Here is a 25,539-nt window from a genome sequence, read left to right as displayed (position 1 = left end):
TTGATTTCATGAAATTCTTATCGCATTTACTATCTCCGACACAAGCTTCGGTTGCAACTTTAATGCCACGACTGGATATGCTGATAATTTGTATTGCCACGCGCTAGTTACCGCACTGACTCATATAAACTGCGTGGATATACCTCCTCTACCGACTATCGGGCCGACTCCGGGGATCTCTCCGGGGAACAACTTTATGCCCTGGACCTCGGGAGAACTCAACGTCATGATGCTTTTCACCCGTATGTACTAGTGCAATTATCGCGAAGTTGGGTATTGTCTAGAGCTTTAGACATATACCAGGTAGACCCCAAGGTTAGTCACCTCTTTAGGGACATGAAAGAACCAAAACTATAGAGTAAAGTACGTAGTTCTATTTGCATTCTCTATTCCTAGAAACCCGAAATGAGACTCACTCGAGAATCACAGACAAAAGAGACGCCTAGAAGGGTTTAGACCAGATCAAAAGAAGTAAAAGAAATCATAAATGGCCGGCTAAAAAGAACCTTTTCGAAGCCTTCACCTGACCTTCTGGAAATTGCCCATGTGGACCCTTTCAGTAAATACTCCGTACCTACTCCGTACATATGTTGTATATGTATTGTATTCTACAATCCCTCGGGGAGGGATTTCCCTGTTTGGAAAAATCCCTAAGCCCTGAGGAATAAGCTTAAATGCACTAGCAGCTTGAATCACCTGTTTTAAGTGCCAAGAGAATACAAATGTATACAAATGTACCCTTGCTCCGAAAAATCGAAATTCCCAATTTGATATACCCTGAAAACGTGGAGTGAAATACAGCCAAACCCACTCTCCCCATAAAAGCTCCATATCCGAAGTCTGGACTCTACATACTCGGAGTTGGTGCGATGAATTTCAGGTTATTGATTCTATTCTAAGTTATTTTTAATCCATTAAAGACCATTGTTTTTTATTTTTGTCTTCTACTTATTCTACATATGTATCTCTACTTCAAACAGTAAAGTGATTACAGTATATGACATATTATATGATATATGTTGTAGTATAAATCACAAGGATCGCCCCAGACATCCCATGACCGATTGTCCCGAACGGGGATGGCGTCTGTTTCCGGCGTAGCGGTCAAGGGGAAAACCGACGATGTTTTCGATCAGAACATTACCTTACAACAAATACATCGTGAGATTTCCAAAAGGGTTTTGGAAATGTAAAATGTGCCCTTGGAGTGGCGTAGTACAAGCGAGGGCAATCACGCGGGCTTAACTCCCCTCTTCCCCAACTTTTTCTCCCTTGAACACTTCACACTTCTTGATCCCTTATTGGCCTTGAAATATTGGCCCTATTGGCCCCCGTTTATTGCCCTTTCCTAATGAAGTTTTCGCTATCGCATACCTTCCCTATTTTCTTTCGATCCTCCTCCCTGCACCTTAGAATCCAAACTCCCCGCCGAGAACCAACCAACTCACTGAAGCTGGGAGTGTACAGGTACCCAATGGGTCGAGGTCACGGATAATTATTGGCTCGCGATGAGCCCTCCTTCTCCCAACAAGAAGAACGGCGGCAATCCTTCTGCTCCCAGACAAATTCGCTTTGTCGCAACCGACGGGCAGCCGCAAACCAAGCGCCGCCGCGTTAATGCCGCGTATGTGGACCCCATTGAGTATGATCTTGTTGGTCACGACGCTGACGTCACTTTCGTTTTGGTTTAGTTGTTTAACATGTCGCCGGCGCAAGATTCGATGTTCCGGTGAACAGCCAGGTAGGATGCACAGTGTGTCTCGACCGCGGGTATCTTGCTGACAGGGTATACGAGGGAAGTGTGCAAGACTTGCTCCGACTACAAGCATGTCTGCCTCGGATACACCGAATCGACCGCACACCTGCGAACGCAGTCCGACACCGCATCTCGAGCGCCACCGCGTCTTTCCGCTCCGAATGAATTGACAAGCCAGCGCACTTCCCGCGCAGTCGAAAGTAGCTCCCCCGAACCGGCGCCAACAGCGATAACCAAGGCCCCCGCGGATAAGGCCACCAAGACGAAAGCCCCCGGATCAAATGAACTATCTTCTTCTGGGGATGCTTCCTCACTCGCGACCAAGGAATTGGATGCCCAAGCTGTTGGGGACAGCCCAGCGAGTGGTCGTACCTCTGTGAGCTCAGGGAGTCGCACGCATGTCCCATATTTTCGATACTTCGGCCCTACCGCGATTGTACCGGGGTTTAAACAAATGGTTGTGCAAGTCCGTGGTTCTCGCAAGAGTAACCCGTCCACGTCCTCGGACTCTCCCTCTCCTCTTCGGAGCCCCAAACCGTCCGAAATTCCCATAAGACCCCTCACCACTGCCACGGATAATCGGGACAGCCGCGATGCAAATATCCCGTTTTATGACCGAGATGATACGCTTCCAGTTTCGAATCTTGTATCTCATTTGTGCGAGCTCTTCTTTGCCCACCTGGGCTGCAGCTTTCCTTTCCTACAACGAGAGAGATTTCTCCAGGATCTCAAGGAGAAAAAGGTCGACACCATGTTGGTAGACGCAGTGTGTTCGTTAGCTGCGAGATTCTCAATACACCCATCACTTGGTCCTGCACAGGCTCCTCCTATCGATCGCTCGCAGCCGCCACTCGACGACAAAAAGTGGGATCGTGGTTTGCCATTTGCTCATCGTGCGATGAGCGCTCTCGTCGATTCACTGCCATGCCCAACTCTTTCTGCCGTCCAAGCCTGCTTATTGCTCGCCTATGAACAATTTGGATCAAATCATGACAGTGGACTGTGGATGTACCTTGGAATATCAATTCGCATGGCACAGGATCTTGGACTGCAGAAGTTCCAAGGTCTCAAATATAATTATGGCAAGAGCGGCGTCACACCGAGCGAAGTGATGACAGGTCATGCTGGGAAGCTAAGAGAGGAACAATATGATGATCTTGATGTGCATCTGACACCCAAGACCACTCCGCAGCCTTTGGTTGACGAACGTGCCCGGGAGCGCGAACGGGTAGACTCATTCTGGAGCATCTTTTTCCTAGACCGAGTCATCTCCTCGGGTACCGGGAGACCAGTGACACTACGAGATGAGGATATTGAACTCTGCTTCCCTCTTCAGTCTGAATCCCAGCTACCAAATGGGTGGCCCGCGCCTTTCCCACCGCTTATTCGGATCATCCATCTGTACGGCCGGGTGACAGACCTCATTAACGGCATTCAGGATGTCAAGCTTGTCACACCGGACACGTTGAAGATGCTAGCTGGGATGGAAAGTGATCTCACCGGCATCTATCAACGCTTGTCCCCCAGACTTCATTTCAACGCAGCTAATTTTCAAGCCTACGTCAAAGCCAAGGAGGGAACCAATTTCATTCTTCTCCATTTCTGGTTCCATACTCTCATTGTTCTTCTTCATCAACCGACCTTGTTAAATTCGTTTGGTGGATCAATCCAACATCTCTATCCGAATAGTCGTGAGCTATCGATGTCATCTGCCAAAACTATTGCCGATATCTTATCCTTCTCGGAGCTTGTCGATGGGAAAAGCTTCATTGGCAATCCTTTCACGAGTCAGCCGATGTATATTGCGGCGTGCGCGTTCCTCATGGAAAGTGCTTACTATGCGTCTTCATCCTCGGGGGCTGGGTCACACCAGCCTCGGCCATTGTTGGCGAATCAATCCAGTGGGTTCGTGATGCCCATTATGGAGTCCCCAAATGGGACAGAACGGAAGTCTACGGCGAAGCATATCCTGCTTGCTTCTGCCGCCAAGGAGAATTACCAGCGGTGTTATAAGGCTTTGAAAGCACTCAATACGTATTGGGAAGGCACTGGGTATATTTTGACAGTGCTGGATCAGAAGGCCAAGGGGATTGTTGATCCCCTCCTTTACGCCGTGGAGGATATGGAAAATACCGAAGGTATCGCCCCAGGGCAACCTCTTGGGCCAGGAGCTTGGCGTGCGGGCAAAGCACCGGCAGACTCTGGCTTTGACCCAGAAAGACCTGCCGGGGTCGCGGATATCTCATCTGACGGGAAATGGTCACCACACATTGATCCAAGTCAAGGTTTGTTGGATCCGTTAATATCTATGACAAACATACCGCTAATTGCTTATGCCTCGACAGCTATCGGATGGGCACTTACAGGAGCAACGAATTCTTCACAGCCCAACTTGAGTTTACTTTATCAGATGTCCACGACCGAGGCGGAGTCTACGTCCAATAGACCGACATACTCGTCGCAGTACAGCCACAGCTACCCAGTCATACCAACAAATGCTGGTGAAGGACCAAGTTCTACATACTCGCAATCTATTGCACCAGCCAGGGCTCACGAAGAAATGACACGCTCACTCACGACAGCAAATGCTAAATACCCCAGTGCTCAATCCAGAACAATTACCACCGACCCCTCTTATTACATGAGCATGGATTCAGCATATCCCGGATCAAACACGCGAGCAACGCGCCCCGTACAGACAGCACATTCTACTTTCCCGGAGATGCTATCATCTGAGCTACCAACTTCACATATGGATACCCAACCCTCCGCCTATAATTACTCGATACCTCAACCGACAGCCGAACAACAAGCCAGAAACCAAATGGGGTCTCGTGATCCAGGTGCCGATCTCCAATCGACCCTGGATGACGCGAACGGGATGATGATCGGGAGTCACGAGGTCGATATGAACTCCATCCACCATCAAGACTCTTTCCCGTTCGCCAACGGCGAGATCATTCCGTGGCTGGAATACCTCCCTCAGGATGTCCTTAGTTTCTTCGGCGACCACCAAAATTATCCGCTCATGAGCCCTGATGATGTGTCACGGCCTCCATAATGTTTGATGTTCCTTACTTCTTATAGTACATATTTATATTTTTTTGGGGCGGTTTGCATTTGCCTGTGTTCTAGCGACTGGGTTCTGCTTTTGTTTATATATTTCATACCGAGGTGTTCTTTTCTGGCGTCGGGGTGGATGATATCCTTGGCCAGCACTTAGACCGCCTTGTTTTTCTGTGTATTCAAACCGGCACGTTTGACTTGGGGTTTAAGTGCGGTCATTCTCAATAGACACAAAACAATACATGTATTTTTCTTGCAGCATTGATTCCTCGAGGCCCCACCGGAATGTCACGTTCAATACCTACGATGTACTCGAGTCCACCCTGTGGCTTGATGATCGACAATGTCAGTCGGTTGCCCGGAACAACGGGGCGGTGAGCGACTTTTTGTCAACACACGTTGAGTGTCTTAGATTCCACGTTGAACACAAAGGGACAAGGTATGTGGAATCTCATTTTATCAAGTCCCTAGATCTTCGTATTCCTACAGGAAACAACTTGAAAGTCTCAGAACGCACTCTCTTGCCAACCATTGCATGAGAATCTCATGGCGCGGTTAAATGACGACAGTCAACAAGACGTCGATTGCACAGAGATCCTAAGTCCACAACCATTTGCCCCTCCAGGCCAAGGCTTCCTCGTATCCTCCCTCGAGTCCAGCAACGGGCCCTACCCTGCCGATAATGCCCAGATGTCCTCCACCCAGGAATATGAATACAACTCTTCCTCCTCCTCCACCCGCCATTCAACAAGCGACGTATTCGGCCGTGAAATGGACGATGAACTAGAGCAACTGAAGTCCAGAGCATCGAGCCGCTCATCACTATCCTCAGTCCCAGCCTCCGTCCTCATCCACCCAGTCGACAGAATGAAACAAATGCCAGACATGGACATACACGAAAAGATATCTGGCTACAGAGTAGAAGAGTCCGAAGCGAGCTTCGGCGACTTCAACGACATCCCCGCCAACATCCGCACCATCCGCCAGCGCGAAGCCGCCTTCCGAAAACCGAGTTCCGTCAGGGCCATGCAGATGCACACAGAAGACGAAGCTGACGACGACGAGTATCTAACGCCCCCGCGCCGACGACAAGGCCTACGATCACGATCACCTGGCCCCTCGCCGCTAAGACGATCACCGTATTACTCGCCCAATGCACCCAAACAACCAAAGCCTAGGAAGGAGGCTCCGCTCGTGCTGCTGCACTGCACCCTGCTCCCGCCGTCCATCCCAGTACCTGGAGCAGCGGACCCCAGAAACCAGGATATCCTGGAAGACGAGCTACCGGCAGAATACTGGAAGCGCTGGCGGCGGCTGCAAGACCGGGTTGGATCGGGCGTGCTGCGCGATCGCGGCGTGCTAATCTCTCACCCGGAGGATCTGTACGACATTCTAGAGGAGCGGTTGTTGGAGAGCCTCGAGCTGCAAAGACCACGTCTGCAGAATGGACACTTCGTGGGTCGGGAGGATCATAGCTCTGGCTCTGGCTCCGAGGGGGACTTCTCGGATATTGGAGAGAGCGAGACGGATGGCGAGCAGGGCGATGAGTGTCCCGATTGTGGGAGCCATGTGCGGCACGGAGATAGTAACCGCAAATGGGAGATTCGGGTGTTTGCTGCGAACGGGCTGATGCGCGCTGGGGCGTGGGCTGCTGCATGGCGCGATATGGAGAAGGTCGATGTCGAGGTTGGGCTTTGGCTGCCTTCCGATGTGCGCCGTAGCTTGGAGAGGAGGCTTGCGGAGGAGCAGATGGCAGTTGTTGAGCATGCCCAGAGTCAGATGCCGCAGATGCAGATGCAGATGCAGATGCAGATGTCGCCGCTGATTGATGGTGGGCATCAGGTCCCACCGGAGATTCTGCAGTCGCCTAGGCAGAGCCACGCTCGTATGATCAGTGATGTGGGTTCTTCCCGGTCTGATGAGATGACGTCCAGGCAGGGTTTCCCTGAAGCTGGAGCTCGGCTCAACCTTGCGCCTGAGCTTGGACGGGAGAGGAAGGAACATGAGGTTGCCCTTTCAACTCTTTTCGTGAATTATATCCGTGTTCTGGCCTCCGATAGGCGCAATATTGCCCTGCTTCTTCTTAGTGTCTTGGTGGCTTTTCTTGCTATTGGGTCACGCCAGCAGCAAGTCCCCGTCTACTCCCATCTCGGTCCTTTCCCACATGGCTTGTCTCATGATATCCTGCCCTCCGCGGCTATACCGAGTTTGAGCGAGGCTCCACCTGTGTCTCCTTCTGTCTCCCTTGCGAGCTCGGCCAGTGTGAGTGATGCAGTAGTCATGAGCTCAGTTGCCTCTGTGCCGGATTCTGAGTTTGTGGCTGCTAGCGAGAGCGACGTGAGTTCAATGTCTGAGATAGTAAGGTCTACTTCTCTGACTGTTGACTCTCCTGCTTCTCATGCTCAGGCTACACACTCTATGGAACCTACAGGGACTCCAGCGTCGCCCCAGCTGCTGGAGAATACGCAGCCTCAGCTTGAGGACAGCGTGGAGACTTCTTTTCATCACACTGTGGACTCTCCTATTGTGTCCCCAGAGTCCTCACTTTCTTCCACTGACTCTACCGAGACTTCTGTTCTGCCGGCCGTGTCTATTGAGACTACGCAGCCTGAGCTTGAGGACAACGCACAGGACCTTGGGGATAGAACTGTGGACTCCTCTGCTGTGTCTGCAGAACCATCTGCTTTCTCAACTGACTCCGACGAATCCCCTATTCTGCCTGACATGTCTCCAGACAACGAGCAACCCCAGCTTGAGAGCGAAGCAGAGTCATTTCCAGATGAATCTGTTGAACCTCCCACTATGACTACAGAGCCTCCTTCCTCCACTGACTCTATCGAGTCTCCCGCCCTGTTGGATGTGCCTACGGAGACTGCACAGCCTGAAACTGAAGGCAAAAGAGATGAACAATATGAAGAAGACGAACAAACAGATTGATCTTGGGAAGGTACCTAGGTACCCCTACTTCCCTAACCTTACGACCACGACTGGAACGATATCAGGCGAAATGTTTGGGTTTTTTTACGATTTTTTACAATGTTACTATGTTCCTCACCATTTTGGCGACTTTTGCTGATTTAGCCATAGCCCTTCATTAGTTGATTTTTAACTGTTTATATTAGCGAGCTTCATCTGGTCTTTCAACTTCCATCACCTGGATGTACAATGCCACGTGCACTGACATGAAACAATGCCAAGCCCCTACCTAGGTAGACTTTTATATCTCCACTTTGCCCCCACCTGGGCAGGTCCGCTCGCTTATGTAGTGATCGTCCAATTAGATATTGGACATCAAATATTGGATACTAGATTTGTTAAATCTGTTATATTATGCACAGCACTCAAAGTGGAGAGTAACCAAAGATACAAGCCAGTCTTTACACGTAGCCTAAGGTCTGTGCCCAAGACAATGCGGGGAAACCCAAATCACATTGAACCCTGTACGTTGTTACATCTCGCACAAAGCAGATCAAAAGAAAACAGAAGTGATGGAAGGCTCGATATTATTGATTATCGATTAAAGGTTAGTTGAACGAGTTCGATTTTGTATTGGGCAGGATCAAGTGTCACCCAGCGAATTTATCCGTCAACCCAGCATAAGTCACAACCTTCGTAAAAAAGTGCTAATCACGTCCAGACCTTCATAAGCTTCGTGACAGGAACATCTAGTAATTGCCGCCGTAACCGCCCTGACCACCTTGGCCACCTTGACCACCGTACTGACCACCACCGTAGCCGCCCTGACTGTAGCCGCCCTGGCCACCGCCGTAGCCACCACCGTAGCCTCCGTTGCCTCCGTTGCCGCCACGGAAACCACCGCCGCCGAAGCCGCCGCGACCACCACCACCGGCAGCGCGCTCAGTAGCCTTGTCAACGCGGATCTGGCGACCGTCAAACCTGGAAAAGAGATGGTTGTTAGCGTATGTTTTCAACGGGGTGAAAGAGACTGTTTATGTCGCGCTGTAACAGATGACACGCGTGATGCGCGACTCGTTCCAGCACTACTTTACCCGTCGCTTCAAGTGCAGGAAATATGATGGATCAGCTTACTCTTGGTTGTTCATGGCGTTCATAGCAGCAGTAGCCTCATCGTCGGTGGAGAAGCGGACGAAACCGAAACCGCGGCTGCGGCCGGTATCACGGTCCTTGACGACGGTCTAGAGAGAGAAATGGGAGTCTTAGAGGGATGCGATCAGTTATAGGAGTCACAGCGACTCACAGCATCCTCGACAACGCCGAATTCCTCGAAGCGCTGGCGCAGACTGTTGTCGTCTGTGTTCCAGGAAAGACCGCTAGGAAAGGGCGATCAGCACGTGGTATGTTAGATATCCTGTTGGATCACTCTTACCCAATGAAAAGCTTCGACATTTTGATGGAAATGGGGAGAGATGGAGAGAGGGGGGAAAGGGTGTTAGTGTGAAGAGGGGCACAGCCGAGCCTGATCTTAAATACAACCCGGGACGGAACAACATCACCCCACAGATTCCTGATTCCTCGTTTTTCAGGCTCATTTATTTTTTTTATTGTTTACATTTTTACATTTTGGTTTTAGGTATTTGACGTGATTTGGAATCTGAAGTGTATACTGACTTCATGTATACTTGTTTGGGTAATATGTTTACTCTTGTAGCTTTGTCATACATAGTGGACCCATATCCCCACGCTGTCGATAGGAGGGGTCTAGTATGGGCATAGATGCACTTCATACATATGGCACCATATTAAACAGTATATTATTCACTATAAAAAAATATAAAAAATATAACAATTGAACAAACAAGAATGTCAATAGTATGATGGTGAAACATGACAGAGAACTTCCCTGTTCTCGTCATGAGGTCATCCGATCTAGATCACCCCACCCGTGGATCTTCTCTATAAAACCTTCTCTGCCACTTAAAATTGAACTAACTTCTACAATCCATACTTCCAAGACAATACTCAACATGCCTGTCATTGAACTCACTAGGTAACTTCCCTGCCCTCCCCCTCCCTTGCACAAACACAAACTAATACCCACCACAGCAAAGCCAACTTCCTAGAGAAGATCCTTAGCTCAGAAGACCCCGTCCTCCTCGACTGCTACGCCGATTGGTGCTCACACTGCAAAGCCATCGCACCCAAGATTGAAGAATTGAGCAACGTCTACACCCAGGTTAAATTCTACAAGGTGGATGTCGATAAGGTCGAGGATGTCGGGCAGGAGCTAGGTGTACGGGCTAAGCCTACATTCATGCTATTCAAGGGCGGGGACAAGATCACTGAGGTTGTTGGGGCTCACTTGTCTTCCATTGAGGAGGGGATCAAGACTCATCTTATTTGAGTGAGAGGGGGTGGTCGACTTGTTCTTTTTGTATCCATTGTGGTGCTTGCGCTCGTGGTATTAACACATGCATTCGGTCATCTATACACTGGTCACTTTGTAATGGGGGCATGTCATCAATCAGACAGCTACTATCTGATTCTGCTTTTAATCGGTACAGCGCTTTTATTAAAGCTGCCCGAGGGGAATAAATATTCTGAACTATAATTCATTGCTGTAGTGAATTGATACAGCTATTGCTGAGCATTGGGCATTGCATATCCCATTATCCCATGTACATTCACACAATACACTTTGCAACCTACAACAAAAAACTGAAGTAAACACCAAAAATGTTCTCAGAAGTCCAACCTATATACTACCCCGACATCTATCTCGCACTATACCCGGGTCTTATCATATCCCATCTAATCTCCACTAAAACCCAGCAGCAATCCTATAAGGCAGGGGAACAGTAGGCCAAACATCAACCCCATCCAACATCGCCAAGACCATCCCACCACTCTGATGAACCTGAATATGACAGTGCATTATGAATGCACCAGGATTAATAACATGATACCTCAGTACCGTCCAAGTCAAACCCGTCACAGCTGGCAGTGTATGGAATGTGTCACGATACTGTGGCGTCTGCAGATTAAAGTTACCAGGAACAGCCTGAACAGCTTCCGCGACCGAATTCCAGGTAAAGGTACCATTTCCCTGACCGATGATAAAGTGTTTATTCGAGTGCTTGTGGATCGGATGCGGGGGCTGGAGAATGGTATCCGTCTGAAGAATCAGATCGATCCAGGTATTATTCTTCGTTCTGATGATCAAGTCACTGGGAATGGAGTTCTGGTTGAAGAGCAGAGGCTGTGCCTCCTCGAGCTCGAGGCCGTAGCTGGTATTACCAAGTCTCCAGCGGAAAGCACGGCCGACCTGGTTGATATGCAGGAAGAAGGTTTGTGCAATATCGTTTGAAGGGACGATTGGTGGGAACGGGACGACGCTGTTCTCGTCGAGGAAGACGGTGTCTGGCCTGGCGGGTTCGTTGTTGATTTGGATCCACGGGTTGGTTGGGCGGTTTAGCTGGCGGAAGCCTTCGTATCGCATTGTGGCGGTTGTGTTGAGGATCTGATTTATGCTGGCGCTGACCATGCGCACGGTGTAGTCTCCGGCTGGTCTGTTGAGGGGGATCATTACCGAGTAGCGGTTTGAGTTTGGGATGGTGAGTGCGTTGACTCTTCGGGGCTGAATGTATCGTCCGTCTATGGCGTAGACCCACATGTCGTGCTCGTCGATTGAGAAGGTGAGCTCTAGTAGACCGGCTGTGCTGGTGAGATCCCAGCTTACGTATTGGTGGGCTGCGTTGACATAGAAGATCTCTTGGGGACCTTGGGATGGTACACAGCCTTCGAACATCATTGGGGGGATGACCTCGTAGTTGTGTGGGAAGTCAAATACTGTGTCGGTGATGTTGGGTGGGAAGCATCTAGTGATGAAGTTAGTTTATCACTGCGCCCACCAGTAATAGTCATTGGACCATGACGGAACAATCTACTCACGCCATATCTGTCAATCTTAGATTATCACCTAGACTTATTCTCTGAAGGTCTGTTGTCAGGGCGTCGATCTCAGCACGTGGCAGACAGGTGATGGACCCTTTGCCATTAATGAGCAAAGCATTGGCACAGAATGAGTCTGCACCAGAGGCCAACTGGGCAGCCCAGATCTCCTCCGACGTGAAAACACGCCACTCCGAAAGCAAGACGGGACAGGTAACGCTCTCTGCGCGGATCATGGCCCTCAGCTGAGTAGGATTGGTTGTGATAAGACTGAAAGGCTTCTGCACCGAGGGGGCAGGAGTGATATAGATTGGCCCAAAAAGCCCATCTTCGAGAGAGCCACGGTGATGCGCGTGGTACCAGTAAGCCCCGTACTCGGTTGCTGTCCACTTATACAGGAACGAAGAGTTTGGTCTAATCGATCTCTGCGAGACACCGGGGACTCCATCAGACCAAGGTGTTCCTATTTGTTCAATTCCTAGAAGATGCCGAGTTAGTATATGCCAAACCAGATCAAGCTATCCAAGAGCTTACCATGGAAGTGTATAGTTGTATTGAACGGGCACCGATTATCGACGAGGAAATGAACAGTGTCACCCTGGTTGATCCGCAGCGGGGGAGCAGGAAACTGGCCGTTTGTTGAAATCACTGGCCTAGATACTCCTGCCACGGTTCTGTTCGACCACGTCAAGGTAACTGGAAAGAATACCGTAGCCGCAGATGCCCATTGAACGAGGCATAGAAGCCAGAGGGACAGGCTTCCTAGAGGGAACTTCATATCCAAAGATGACAATAGAGTGGCAATCTGTACCAAAATGAATGGCCCACTCTTAATATACTATGCTCTCCACGGGATTCCCACCCTTTTATGTGGGCCTAGGGGAAGTCATGGAACATTACGAGAGCATATGCATCCCGAGCTTTCCTGCGGGTCGATCACACCAGATGCAGGATTTCCATGGAAGTCTCTTCCTTGCAAGCTCGTAAAGAAGAAAAGCAAATGAATGATCTGTCCATACTTTTGTCGGGGACCAATCTAACCGGCCGGGGAATGGGCGGAGGGGAAATTCATCCGAGCATCAATATATTGATCTTGGGTCTTGAAGCCTGCTTCGCAGCTAAGCCAATAATCCAAGGCAGCGGCATTAGCTCGTATTCTTTCATTTCAAGCAAGGGGACGTGATTGGGAAGAGCAGGCCGACTCCGGGCGAATGAACGGGTCAAAGTTCAAGATACCTCATTCAGATGTCGGAGGCAGTAGTTCCGAAGAGTAGCTTGGCAGTGCTGTAGGGATGAACCTCCGAGGAAAGAGTTTGCACCTGCTTATGTGTAATCATGGAGCATTAAGCGGGTAGGTCTAAGACAGGGAACCCTTTGCGCTTTGGCACGTTCCTGAGGTGGTGTATCCGGCTCGAATGGCGCATGCTGGGTGCACAGTTCCCACAGATTTGGTCAGAGTTTCGGTACTCTACAGGTCACACGGATGAGAATAAATATCACTGGTCTGATCAAAGAACTGTCGGTCTCGGTCATCATCGGACTGTGAGTCAACCAGTCGCAAATCAGGTTTCATCGAAAAAGCGTCGGCCGAAACCGCAATCCCGAATTTACCACGGAGCCACGTGCCGGTAACTGAATCAAGGTACCAACTTTTAGGATGAAACGAAAGCCTTAAGTGAGGAAGAGTATACAGGAGAACTGGGGAGCCTTGGATTTCAAATCGAACCACCCGCCACAAGAGTGACGCGTGGAACCTGCCTAGGTGGAACTAAGGGTTGAAACAAGAGGAAGATGAAAAACGCCAATTGATTTCTGGTATTGTCGAAAAGGAGATTAACATCAAAGTTATATGCTATGAAATAAGAAATATTGCAACAATTTTGTAGAGCCAACTTTTCTTGCCATGTATGACCCTACATGGCGGAAGTAAATAGCCACCAAAGACATCAAAAGTTACTATTGCCAAAGTAGCCTGGCATGTCATCATGGGTGGCATTCGATGCAGGAGGGTGGTCCACTTTGGAATTGAAAATACCAACCTGGCCTGAAGCAGGCACCTCACCCATACGAGACGGGGAGATAGGCTGACCAAGTAAGTCTCTATTTGGCCATCCTTGTCCCCCAGAGACTTTTTGACCATCTAGTTGCAAGCCTTCCAAATCATCCGGGTTGATTTCACCGTAGCTGTCATTCAGTCGTTGTAGGAATTCTGGGTCAAATCCCATTTGTACCAGAGGGTCAGCTGTGCCTTCTCCAGGCACAGACGCAGTAGTCGGAAGACTACTAGCCCAATCCGTAGAGAAGGACGGGTCAGGACCAGCTGACATCATCCCTGCACTGCCAGCGTAACTTCCTGATAAACTGCCCGGTCGGCTAGGTCCGGCAGAAGAAAAGCCGGTACCAGGGAAGCCGTGACTGCGAAGGCTAGGACTAGAGACTGCGGGGCTGTGGAGGGGTGCCCCGTGGCAGACTGTGCGCGCTAGCACATTAATCTCCCGGGGTGCAGCCCGGAGACCACCATTGATAGCGAATGGGGGCTGCATGCCCAGGTCAGCAAACTGGATGCTGTCGTTGTTCACGGGAGTTTCTAATCCACAATCGCGCTTGAGGACACCCAGCCAAACAATATTATCTGCGCAAGTCTGGTTCCAAGGATCGTCACATCCATAGATGACACGGCGAGCTTCTGCTTGTATCATCTGATCTGACGGAACAACGCCTTGTGCCTTTTGGTTATGGATGTATGTAGTGAGTTCGCGAGAAAGGCGGTGGTAACAATTGATATCTGTAGGGACAGGAAGCCTAAGTGTGCTGCCGTCTCCTTTAGCTTGTTCAGTGGCCCAGGGATCAGGGGACCGCCATTCATAGTCAATCATGTACGGCGGAATAGCGTTTTCCACGCGAGCTTGAATCTGTGGGTCAAAGCCCCAGTCCCCTTGCCATTGAGCCATGCTGGCTCCATTTTTGAAATGACCGGCCAAATGGTCCACTCGATCTTTCCATGTTTGGAAGATGGAGCCACAGAACCCACAGCGGGATTTGATATCTGTAATACTGCTTTGCCATTTCTCCATGCAGGGTTGGAACTTGGCATTGTGCATCAAGCGCAGGTGTTGGTTGAGATGATCCTTCCGGTAAAATGTTCTCTCTTGCACTGTCTTCTCTTGGCAACTGATGAAGTTATGAGTTTCTAGGTGTTCATCGTCTGGGTTAGCTGCCAAGCAGAAGACACAAAGAGCTATACCGTTCTGTTCAAATGCACCGCCCTGGGGAGAACAAGTCCATTTGTCCAAGATTAGATGCATGGACTTCTCGTGCCGCTGCCAGTCATACTTAGCAGGGAATGAGTCGGTACAGAAGGTACATTGGTAAGGACGAGCAGATTTGGCCTTCGAATGGGCGAGAGTATTGACAGGCACTGAGGGTTTACGGCGGCGACGACGTTCTTTGCGATCCATTGAGCCAAAGGAAAGAGAGGATCGATGAGAGAAAGCAGAAGCAAAAGAGAGATCGGAAATAGATGAATCAAAGCTACTGGCAGAGGCGGTGCACAGTTTATGTTCGGAGCTGGCATGGCTTGACTCATTGTTACTAGACTCAGGGCGACGGGGCCTCACGTGACTCGATGGGCCCGGGTGTGGACGCGAGGGGTCGAATGGAGGATTGGCCAGGGCACGGGTAATATCGCTGATCGTAGCCGGTTCGTTTTCGGGGGAGAGTACTTCCAACGTTCAAGGGGAGTCATAAGGGATACGTTGACGGATTGCTTCATGGGGATGTCCATAGCTCCTGGAACGGGGGAACTGGTCCCAGGCGACGCACGAACTTTGCCGCGCCGCCTGGCATTAGCGAACCAATTGGAAATTTGCGTCCGGGTTAGACCAGTGAGTTGCTTCAGGTCATCTCTCTCTTGCTCGGTAGGATAAGGGTTCTCGTTGTGGTCTCTGAGCCAGCTCTTCAGGATGTTGATTGCCTTGCGCGAAAATCGGGCTCCACTTTTTTGAGAGCGTGCATCTGGATCATTGGTCTTGTATGAAACTGATTTGAGGGCTTTCTTTCCCGTCAGGCTACCTGTAGGGACATAGGCATTCTCTGACACGCTATGCAATGTCTGGAGGAACTTGCCAGGCGTTTTGGCATGGGTAAAACTGCATTCACGCCAAAGCGAGATACAGCAAGTACAGCCATGGTTCATTATACCACGTTTTGCAACAAAACAGTCCAGGCCCATTCGTCGACAAAAGTCGCATGGTTCCTGGGCCCGGAACATGGGGTAGACTCCGTCGGGGTCAATGGCTTGTCCGTCATTCACTTCGGACTGCTCCGGTACCGGGTCATTGGAGAACTCCAATGTCTGATCATGAACCAGCGAGTTGAAGTTCGCTGCCTGTTCTTCGGCTTCGTCGAGTTCAATATCAATCGAAGCGACATCGTCATCTAGTTGATTAGAGCCATGGGCAGACGAGGCCCTTTCGAAATCGAAATACTCCATGTTGTGAACAACTCCAATGGGAAATGCTGCACGGAGAACAGCTTTTTCAGAACCAACCGAATGATGGAACAATAAAGGACACGGTAGAAAGTAGGAGAAGAGTCGGTCAGATGAAAACTGGCGGAAAGTACCCTTCCAAGGTTGGTCTGGGGTAGAAAGGTGGGTGAATAATCAATTCGGGTGGAGCTCTATGACCTTGGAACTCGAGGTGGGCACCAATTCAGCCGCTCAGATTGCCGGTGACTCGGCATGGACCGCTCAGAGACAAACCCCGTGTGGCTGGAAACTTTTTTTTTTTTCGCGATAAGCATCATAGTCACGAGGAATAAGAGCAAAGCACATGTTTGCGTATCCACCGCATCGTCAAACTCCGACAGAGGAAGTACAACATAGTTAATTCGAGGAAGTCCACCCGGAGTAAACGGAGAAAGGCTTTGAGTGGACAATCCCAAATCAAAATCCAAAATGGATGCGTCGACACGCCCTTCGAACGACAACGCTAATCCTATTTAGGTTAAGTTCGGTCAATGTGGGGGTGTTGCCAAGCCCTTGGTGATTCATCTCTCTCCGCGATATCGGACGCTTGTTTTTCTCTTTATATATGTGTTGTGTAAAAAGTATACTATCTCATCTATGAACACGAGATTATACGAGTAGAGGCATATATTTTAAACTTAATACAGAGATGGGCCTACACTTGGAACGGCCGAGGTCCCCATAAACGAACGCCATCACCCACGAACTATATATAGACTGGGGTCTTTTAACCTCAGATTTCCCTTTATGTGTCGTGTTGGATTACATGCAATTATTGGCAATTCTCTATGAATTTTCTTACTCAAATACCTTTCCTTGCTCTTGGCTCTCTCGGTTTTGTTCGCTATCCCGGACTGCAAAATCACACCTGCTCATTCGTCATGGCCTTGTTATGATGAGTGGGGGCGCGTTAAATGGCTCTATTGGAGGTGTCTTGATCAGTTGGTCCCAGTTGCCTCATCTTGCTATTGCAGCAACCAGTTTGCCAGAGAATTGTACGAACCTACGGAGTAAATGGTCATATGCAGCATTTCACTCCGCCTTGCCAGAGAGGATTGACTTTACAATCTGGACGAACACCCGCCTGCCAAAGGGTGTAACGGGCTACATAGAGGGGGAAAAGGGCAACAGCATTATTTGCCTAGCACAACCTATGGTAAGTGCTACGATAGGGAAGCATATCGTTACGGCGATGAAATGGAGCTGCCAAAGGAATATTCGGATTGCTGGAAAGGAACGGTACATGCCCTTAACAGTGGGTATGTTATTTCGATGATCGGTACAATTATAATGAAGACCTGTTTTGAGCCGTCATGGTGGCGGTGGAGGTTAATATAGAAAAATTGTTTGTGGAACGTATCCGAGGTTATTTCTCTTATTCCGGTCCCTATGGATGATAGATCGCTTGGCAACGGTACCGAATGCATAGAAGAAAGCGCTCAATAGCCCTAAGCATAAGTGAGGCATAACCTAGCGCCATAGCAGTGGTCGGGTTTATTAGTTTCAATACAGCTACTAACTATATAGATACTATTCTCAACAAGCTAGCAAACCGGATAAGTGACATTGGCTTCTAGTAACTACTTAAAAATTTCGATTGAACTAGCATCTCCCCAGAGTTACTAGTCCTTTGTCAGATCAGATCCTTCGCTTAGCAACAGCACCTGTGCTGTCAGCTTGATGACCAGCCAGTTACTAGGCCGGAGAGAGCCACCAGACATTTCCATTTCCTAGAATAAATGGAGTGCATACTCACAGCAGGCCCTAGCTTCTAAAGGTCTGGAAGCCGGAACAATATTGTTATTCGGACTATAAGGAGGACGTAGACGTGCTAATATATTTCTGCTTAGTGCAGCACATATGCTCATGCTTTCACACTAGCGACCAATGCAACGGGTGACGAAAGTAACTAAGTCTTTCGAAGCTGCTGCTGATTACTATAAATCCGTCGGACCCATCTAGAGAAGATTAGTACCCGAAACTAGGTTCTATATGAACGAAGGCTACCCATTCAGTGGCGCCTTGAACAAAGATTGCTATGGCAAAAACTACGACTATCTTCTTTCTTTCAAGCACAAGTATGATCCTTCAGAGAGTTTGTGTTATGGTGAATGCCCTGGTGCCTAACTGATGCCTCAGGCATATAAACTCGTGTTTGCTAGATAGTTGTTCCAAGGGAGCTTTAGGAACTTGCTTTGTCTTCTCCTAATACAATTCTCCCCTTCTCGGTCTACCCAGTAGTCCGTCACAGTTTGTTTGGAGTGGTGACACACTGATTTCTGGAAGAATGACCCAACGATTGGTCTGCTATGCTGAGTGGCATCACGAACATAGCAAGACTTCCTTTTGGAAGTAAAGCCTTTGGGCTGGGCTTTCTTTCCCCCCCTTCTTGCGTAAGAGATAGAAATAAGAAGAGCATAATGTGTTCTCCGAGTATATTTTCCTTCCTATCATTTCCGTTTCTTTGTGTTTTTGTACATGGAGACAACATAACATGGTCCAAGTCATGTGCGAAATACAGTATATATGTTTCTATTGACACGCTAGACGAGTACTTTGTAGACAAAATTCATTATCCTAGTGAATTCGTTCTCCGGCTGACCTGCCTTAAGTAATATACTAGCTGCGGTAGTCCGAGCTCTCCCCATCATTCCAAAATTAGGTCACAGGATTCTGGATAAATTGCAGGATAAAAGCGCTCGTTTGTCATCGCAGTGCCAAGTTTTGGGCTTTACTTGGGCGCCGAGGAATCGACATATGGTGGCGTTTTTCATTGTCTGCTTCAACATCTCGAATTTATACGTACACGGCCTCTGTGAGACTAAAACGTGTGTTGCATTTCGGACCCAGATCAAAACACATCATTAGCATTATGACCGAGGAAATCACTACTATAGGACTCGGAGACAGGCATATCCATCGGCCATTTCCCATACATTTTGTATGGTAATTTGGACTTGTACTGGAAGTGCAGGGGTGTAGTGGGCTAACGGAGAGAGTTCCGGGCCTCGGGGAAGCCATGGGTATTGACAACACAATACGAGGTCTATGTGACCCCAAATACTAGCTAGCGCCAGTCCTTTGCCCTTGCCTTGTCTATTCTCTATACAGATAGCAGACGCCACCAGAGGCTTATGATTCAAGTTTAAGTGTATTATCCTTTGATTTTATCCTTTTTTGCCGTCCGGTTATTCCATTGTATTAAACTTGCAAGGATGTATAACACCTAAAAGACCTACAACTCCCTACCCCGTTCAACTTGCAGAATTCGACCCACCCTCGATCGATCACCATGGGGAAAATCTACACACTAGGATTAGCAACATTTGCTGCAACGGGCAGCTTTCTGTTCGGTTATGATTCCGGTATTTTGACCTCACTACCCACCAGTCGAATATGGGACTGATATTATAGGTGTCATGACCGATGTGATCGCCTCGCATCACTTTCTGAATTTCTTCAATACGACCAAAACATCCACAATTATCGGCGCGATCAACAGCACATTTTCAGGCGGAGGTTTGTCTTATACTATGGTATTTGCAGAGTCAATCAAGAACTGACAGCGACGTAGCGGCCATTGGTGCCCTCATGGCGGGTCTAACGATCGACCGATTCGGACGTAGGATGACAATCCAGATGGGTGCGTTACTGGCGACTGTTGGCGCTATCCTCCAGTGTGCTGCTCAGAATCTGGTCATGATTTTAGTTGGACGAATTATCGCTGGCTGGGCAGTGGGTGTGCTCAGTATGTCTGTTCCGGTTTACCAAGCCGAATGCGCTCATCCAAAAACTCGTGGCTTGTAAGAACCTGCAATTCAAAAAATGATATTATCTAACACATGACCTGTGCAGGATTGTCGGACTTTCACAGCAGATGATTGGTGTTGGCTTCATCGTCAGCACGTACGTTGCTCCTATCTTCTTCCCTTTGGACCGCAATACTTATGCATATTAGGTGGATTGGATACGGTTCCCTTCATGCCCCCGACACCAACTCCTTGCAATGGCGATTCCCACTCGCGTTCCAGGCACTTCCTGCATTTATGTTGTTCGTAGGAATGTTTTGGCTCCCCGAGTCCCCTCGCCATCTCATCGAAAAAGACCAGGACGATGAGGCGCTACGCATCCTGAAGCGCTTGCACTATGATGGCTCCAACATGGAATGGATCCAAACTGAATTCACTGAAATCAAAACCACCATAAACGCTGAACGGGCCATCACGGCTCCTGGGTGGACAATCATGTTCAAGGTACCACAGTGGAGGACTCGGTTGTTGTAAGTTGCCCACACCTTACCGGATGTCCGGATTCTAAAGTTCGCCAGGCAAGGAACATTGGTGCAGGTTTTCTCTCAAATGACCGGCATCAACGTTATTAACTACTACCAAAATATCATGTCAGTTCTCCACCATTGACATTAGTTCAAATATTAACCCACGATAGGTACGAAGCATTAGGCATTACCGGGAACCGAGCCACCCTCGTCACCGGGATTTACAACGTCGTCGGTCCCCTGGCAAACCTCGTTTTCATCACTTTCGTCCTCGATCGCATCGGCCGTCGCCGCCCCTTACTCTTCGGTGCCGCCGGAATCACCATTGCACTCGTCTGCGAAGCAGCCCTGAATTCGCAGAACGAGGATGGAACAAAGACCGGCTACAGCATCGGTGGTGTATTCTTCCTCTTTGCGGTAACGGTCTTGTTCTCGATGTCCTTTGGCTCGATTGCCTGGGTGTATATGTCCGAGGTTATGCCGATGCAGATTCGTGGTAAGGGCGTCGCATTTGCTACAGGTGTTGGCAATTGGACGGTTAGTACGCTATGGAGCCAGGTTTCACCCATTGCGCTGGGTAAGATTGGCTGGAAGTTTTATTTGATTTTCGCGGCATGGAGTATGTTACCCCTCTTACCTGTCCGTGCGGTGATACTGACGAATCCAGATGTCTGCGTTACGATCCCCACAATCTTTTTCTGGTTTAAGGAAACTAAGCAGAAGTCGCTCGAGGAGATTGACCTCCTGTTTGGTGGAAGAGCACTTGGCGCTCTGAACGATAATCTCGACTCGAAAGCTTTAGAATTGGAGTCTGCTGGGACCGCTAGACAGGTGGAGAATGTTACTGTATAGATGATATTCAGCATGTTGCATGGTGGGACTTTCGATATTTTCATGAGATATTTGGATTTTAGTGTGTCTATGGGAGGATGGACTGAGTAGGAGATAGATTGGAAGGCTGAGGGAATAAGGCAACTATACCGATTTGCTACAAGTTTGCACCGTCCGTACATCATCTTCATCTCATATTATTTTCCCCTTAATCCCAAGTCTTCATACAATATTCACCTACTCTGCCTGATTGCCGGTCTACCAGATCTGATTGTTGAGATCCGGACAATGGGTCGGAGCCCTCCGAGGTATCCTCATGAATGACATGTTCTGCGGCATCCATAGACTCCAGTTTCTGCCAAGCCCGGTTAAACAAGATACTGCACTGCTATTCCTGTTTTACAAGGGAATGGGGTCCATTTCAGATAGCGACGTGAAATTTGAGACATGTCACATGCTTGTCAGCCGATAAAAAGCTCTCGTTCATTCTCTTTTCCGTGGAGCATCTCCGCATTATCCCGCATTTTCCCCGAGGACCTTGTGGGATGCCGATCACGGTTACGCTAAGCCAAAGTTGATACGTGACTTGCTCCGGACCATATTGGGTTAACAATACGAGTAAAACAAGCAGTTTACGAGACAGGCACTGTTACTACTAGTACGAATTAGTTCTAGTAAGTTTCAAGGTGGCTCGATTGCCGTCTGCACAGGACCCTGAATCTGGGGGAAGAGCTTCCAAGGGGTTGATTGATCTACAAGCTCGCTTCTATCACTATGCACCACTTTAGCCAATTTATCCGGGCTTGTATATTCCAAGAATCTCACAGTGGCCGTTTGGTATTGGATAATTGCAATGAGACATCGCAACTTACTCGGATGTTTGGCTGGGAGGATTGCCCTGTCTCAGCCTAATTTCCTGCCTACCACACATGCTTCTTGATATTCAAGATATTGTATATAAATATTCAAAACGCACTCGTGAAGTCAATTGCTTCAGCAGGCTACCTTTGGATTGAACCTTCCAACCCTTTGCTGCTGAGCTGTTTATTCGTTATTATGGTGATCTTTTCTTTCCTTGCTATCTTAGGCCTGGCAGCTGCGTCTGCAGCGGCCTCGCCTCAGCAGTTAGGCTACAAGGATGCATCCCTTCCAGTGGAGGAAAGAATTTCTGATCTACTCTCCCGGATGACCATCGAAGAGAAGACGGCCCAGTTGATCCAAGGTTCGATATACATAGTCTCTCCGCGTCATTGCAGAGCTTGGGAATATTGCACTAACGTAACGATGAAATAGGTGACCTTGGGAACTGGATGAATAAGACCACTGGAGCGTTCAATGAGAGCGGTCTCATTGAGAATATGGCTCTCAAAGCCGGAAGTTTCTACGGTAGATAGCTTTACTCCCAGTATTAGGCCAGCACTGACCACTTATCGCTTCATAGCTGGATATCCGACATCTGCATCCTCAATTACCGAAAATATCCAGAGGGCTCAAGACTATCTTGTCAATAAGACGCGACTTGGGATTCCGGCCATTGTCCAATCTGAAGGTCCGCCATGTCGCAGCCATTGATGGACCAAGCTTACACCGACGCAGGTATTCACGGATTTCTGCTAGTCAATGCTACAATCTTTAACTCTCCCATTGGATACGCCTGTGCTTGGGATCCTGAGGTATATCTGTCCACCATATTTCGGAAAGTTCTTTTGCTAAAACCCTTGAAGCTAGTCGAGAAAATGGCCAACATCATCGCTCAGGAAGCTGCGGCTATTGGTGTCAACCAGATCTTTTCGCCAGTTTCTGACCTTGCCCGGGAATTGCGATACGGCAGGGTGGGTATTTGCCTCAAATCTGAGAATGTCGGTGTTGTGTTAACAAGATATCACATATACAGGTGGAGGAAGGTTTCACCGAGGATCCATATCTCTCTGGAGAACTCTCATACGCAACAGTTGTTGGCCTTCAGAGCCGGAATGTTTCCGCAACTGTCAAGCACTTTATCGGTTACAGTGAGCCTGAACAGGGTTTGAACACTGGTCCAGTTCATGGAGGTGACAGGGAGTTACGCACAACGTAATATTATCTTCCCCTACAATGGAACATGGCGCTGATCTCCGTTTGATTTATAGATGGATGCCGGCCTTCAAACGCGCAATTGTGGATGCTGGGGCGTGGAGTATCATGTCAGCTTATCACTCGTACGTTCTCTTGTTTGCTCTCTCTCATCTCTCTCCCCCTCCCTCTCTGTTTCTCTCTCAATCCTTGGTCTCTCACTAAATACATACAGCTATGATGGAATCCCTTCAGTCTCCGATGTCTATACCCTGACCGACATCCTCCGTGGCGAGTTGGACTACAAGTACTGGGTCGTCAGCGACGCGGGTGCCACCGACCGGGTCTGCACATATTTCAAACTGTGTCAGGGCAACCCCATTGACTCAGATGCAGTAACCTTGGAGGTCCTTCCCGCTGGCACCGACGTGGAAATGGGAGGCGGATCATTGTATGTCTCATTCCTTCCAAGGTTCATTCCACACCTGGTTTACTAACACGTTACAAAGCAACTTCAAACAGATTCCGAGCCTCGTCAAGGATGGAAGATTGGATGTCAAGACTGTGGATCAGGCAGTATCACGACTCCTCCGCGCCAAGTTCGAAATGGGCCTGTTTGAGAACCCATTCCCCGCTGCCCCACAAGACCAGTGGCCTTCTTTGATGCATACTGATGAAGCGATTGATCTGGCTCGTACAATAGACCGGGAATCGATCGTGCTCCTAGAGAACCACAACAACACTCTTCCTCTCAAGAAGACGAACAAGATTGCGGTTATAGGTCCTATGGCTCATGGATACATGAATGTGAGTACCCAGAAAGCAGCCCCTATCAGTTTACTAATGCCTCTATTGCAGTACGGAGACTACGTTGTACAGGGAAGCCAGAACCGCGGAGTGACGCCTCTTGATGGGATACGTGCTGCTGTTGGCGAATCGGCCAAGATCACCTATGCGCAAGGATGTGAACGGTGGAGTAACGACCAGAGCGGTTTCCCGCAAGCTATCCAAGCAGCTAGGGAGGCGGATGTCGCGGTAGTCGTCGTGGGTACATGGTCTCAGGGACCAGGAGGAGCTCTGGGCTGGCGTTAATGCTACGTGCGTTACATATCATCTTTCCCTTCCCCTTCCCCCTCGGTTCTAGTCTTATCCAGAGTCCTGGCTAATTTAGATCTTAGGACTGGCGAACACGTCGATGTCAACAGCCTCAATCTCGTCGGTGCGCAGGCCGACCTCGTTCGTGCCATCTCCGACACGGGGAAACCCACAGTCGTGGTCTTTTCTTCGGGTAAACCCATTACAGAGCCCTGGATTGCCAATAGCACTGCGGCCTTAGTGCAACAATTCTACCCATCTGAACAAGGAGGAAATGCTCTGGCTGACGTCCTCTTCGGTGACTACAATCCCTCTGGTCGACTGTCTGTGAGCTTCCCTCACGACGTGGGATCTCTCCCGGTGTACTATGACTATCTCAATTCAGGCCGCGCAATTGGAGATTCCGGACACGTTGGTGCCAATGGAACCATTGTCTTCGGACATCAGTACGCGATCGGCACGCCGCAGCCATGGTATCCCTTCGGATACGGCAAGTCATACTCGACTTTTGAGTATTCGTCTATATCCTTGGATAAAGCAAATACCACGGTCAAGGACACACTTACGGCCAGTGTCGATGTCACGAATACTAGCCCCGTGGATGGAACGGAGGTTGTGCAGCTATACATTGTCGACACCATTGCCAGTGTCGATGTGCCTAATCGCAAGCTGAAGGCGTTCAAGAAACTTCGTGTCAAAGCTGGTGAGACAGCTACCGTCAAACTTCCTGTCTCCATTCAAGGAATAGGACTGTGGAATAGGAAGATGAAGTATGTTGTGGAGCCGGGCGAGTTTGCCGTGCTGATTGGAAGAAGCGCGACGGATATTGTTGGAAACGCCACCTTTTACGTTTCTTGAGAGAATACTTCAGACAGTTGTCTTTTTCAATTGTTCATTCAAGAGACTACTCTGCATAATATCTCCATTTAACAAGCTACATCGTTAACTATAGAGACCCACTATCTTCAACTTCTTTTTTAGGTTAAAGCATTTAGTGGAGCCGCCCTACGATAAGGCCTTTGGTGGAAATTCGAAATTCGAAATTGAACCTCATCAAAATCTGGC

General features: G+C 49.0%; 9 protein-coding genes across 9 annotated transcripts; 5 read left to right on the top strand and 4 right to left on the bottom strand.

The window, feature by feature from the left end:
* Nucleotides 1-1,508: 1,508 nt before the first annotated feature.
* N7519_001421 (Zn(II)2Cys6 transcription factor) lies at nucleotides 1,509-4,817 on the top strand (the record flags this gene model as incomplete). Its single annotated transcript, XM_057288199.1, has 4 exons — nucleotides 1,509-1,624; nucleotides 1,692-1,741; nucleotides 1,801-4,041; nucleotides 4,102-4,817. The coding sequence occupies 4 exons, from the start codon at nucleotides 1,509-1,511 to the stop codon at nucleotides 4,815-4,817; spliced, it is 3,123 nt and encodes a 1,040-aa protein (XP_057154282.1).
* Nucleotides 4,818-5,368: 551 nt separating this feature from the next.
* On the top strand, nucleotides 5,369-7,759 carry N7519_001420 (uncharacterized protein; the record flags this gene model as incomplete). Its single annotated transcript, XM_057288198.1, has 1 exon — nucleotides 5,369-7,759. The coding sequence occupies one exon, from the start codon at nucleotides 5,369-5,371 to the stop codon at nucleotides 7,757-7,759; it is 2,391 nt and encodes a 796-aa protein (XP_057154281.1).
* Nucleotides 7,760-8,487: 728 nt separating this feature from the next.
* Nucleotides 8,488-9,190, bottom strand: N7519_001419 (RNA recognition motif domain-containing protein; the record flags this gene model as incomplete). Its single annotated transcript, XM_057288197.1, has 4 exons — nucleotides 8,488-8,719; nucleotides 8,873-8,979; nucleotides 9,042-9,114; nucleotides 9,171-9,190. 4 exons carry the CDS (start codon nucleotides 9,188-9,190, stop codon nucleotides 8,488-8,490), a joined length of 432 nt encoding a protein of 143 aa, XP_057154280.1.
* Nucleotides 9,191-9,768: 578 nt separating this feature from the next.
* N7519_001418 (thioredoxin family protein) lies at nucleotides 9,769-10,145 on the top strand (the record flags this gene model as incomplete). Its single annotated transcript, XM_057288196.1, has 2 exons — nucleotides 9,769-9,791; nucleotides 9,848-10,145. 2 exons carry the CDS (start codon nucleotides 9,769-9,771, stop codon nucleotides 10,143-10,145), a joined length of 321 nt encoding a protein of 106 aa, XP_057154279.1.
* A 417-nt stretch (nucleotides 10,146-10,562) lies between these two features.
* Nucleotides 10,563-12,470, bottom strand: N7519_001417 (multicopper oxidase; the record flags this gene model as incomplete). Its single annotated transcript, XM_057288195.1, has 3 exons — nucleotides 10,563-11,619; nucleotides 11,693-12,170; nucleotides 12,227-12,470. 3 exons carry the CDS (start codon nucleotides 12,468-12,470, stop codon nucleotides 10,563-10,565), a joined length of 1,779 nt encoding a protein of 592 aa, XP_057154278.1.
* A 1,168-nt stretch (nucleotides 12,471-13,638) lies between these two features.
* Nucleotides 13,639-15,150, bottom strand: N7519_001416 (uncharacterized protein; the record flags this gene model as incomplete). The annotated part of the gene is made up of 1 exon (XM_057288194.1): nucleotides 13,639-15,150. One exon carries the CDS (start codon nucleotides 15,148-15,150, stop codon nucleotides 13,639-13,641), a length of 1,512 nt encoding a protein of 503 aa, XP_057154277.1.
* A 155-nt stretch (nucleotides 15,151-15,305) lies between these two features.
* Nucleotides 15,306-16,184, bottom strand: N7519_001415 (homeobox domain-containing protein; the record flags this gene model as incomplete). Its single annotated transcript, XM_057288193.1, has 1 exon — nucleotides 15,306-16,184. One exon carries the CDS (start codon nucleotides 16,182-16,184, stop codon nucleotides 15,306-15,308), a length of 879 nt encoding a protein of 292 aa, XP_057154276.1.
* Nucleotides 16,185-19,512: 3,328 nt separating this feature from the next.
* N7519_001414 (sugar porter family MFS transporter) lies at nucleotides 19,513-21,348 on the top strand (the record flags this gene model as incomplete). The annotated part of the gene is made up of 8 exons (XM_057288192.1): nucleotides 19,513-19,585; nucleotides 19,635-19,739; nucleotides 19,795-20,023; nucleotides 20,076-20,126; nucleotides 20,179-20,499; nucleotides 20,548-20,619; nucleotides 20,667-21,115; nucleotides 21,164-21,348. 8 exons carry the CDS (start codon nucleotides 19,513-19,515, stop codon nucleotides 21,346-21,348), a joined length of 1,485 nt encoding a protein of 494 aa, XP_057154275.1.
* Nucleotides 21,349-22,512: 1,164 nt separating this feature from the next.
* N7519_001413 (uncharacterized protein) lies at nucleotides 22,513-25,332 on the top strand (the record flags this gene model as incomplete). The annotated part of the gene is made up of 11 exons (XM_057288191.1): nucleotides 22,513-22,549; nucleotides 22,621-22,713; nucleotides 22,769-22,876; nucleotides 22,924-23,000; nucleotides 23,052-23,159; nucleotides 23,222-23,400; nucleotides 23,457-23,525; nucleotides 23,615-23,830; nucleotides 23,889-24,186; nucleotides 24,238-24,427; nucleotides 24,551-25,332. The coding sequence occupies 11 exons, from the start codon at nucleotides 22,513-22,515 to the stop codon at nucleotides 25,330-25,332; spliced, it is 2,157 nt and encodes a 718-aa protein (XP_057154274.1).
* Between the last annotated feature and the right edge of the window lie 207 nt (nucleotides 25,333-25,539).

Source organism: Penicillium mononematosum (genome assembly GCF_028829835.1).
Source record: "Penicillium mononematosum strain IBT 11891 chromosome Unknown utg000001l:1.0-4488741.0:1.0-4491989.0, whole genome shotgun sequence".
Taxonomy (NCBI): Eukaryota; Fungi; Ascomycota; class Eurotiomycetes; order Eurotiales; family Aspergillaceae; genus Penicillium; species Penicillium mononematosum.
The sequence above is the reverse complement of the archived record's forward strand: the minus strand, read 5'-3'. Positions and strand labels throughout refer to the sequence as shown.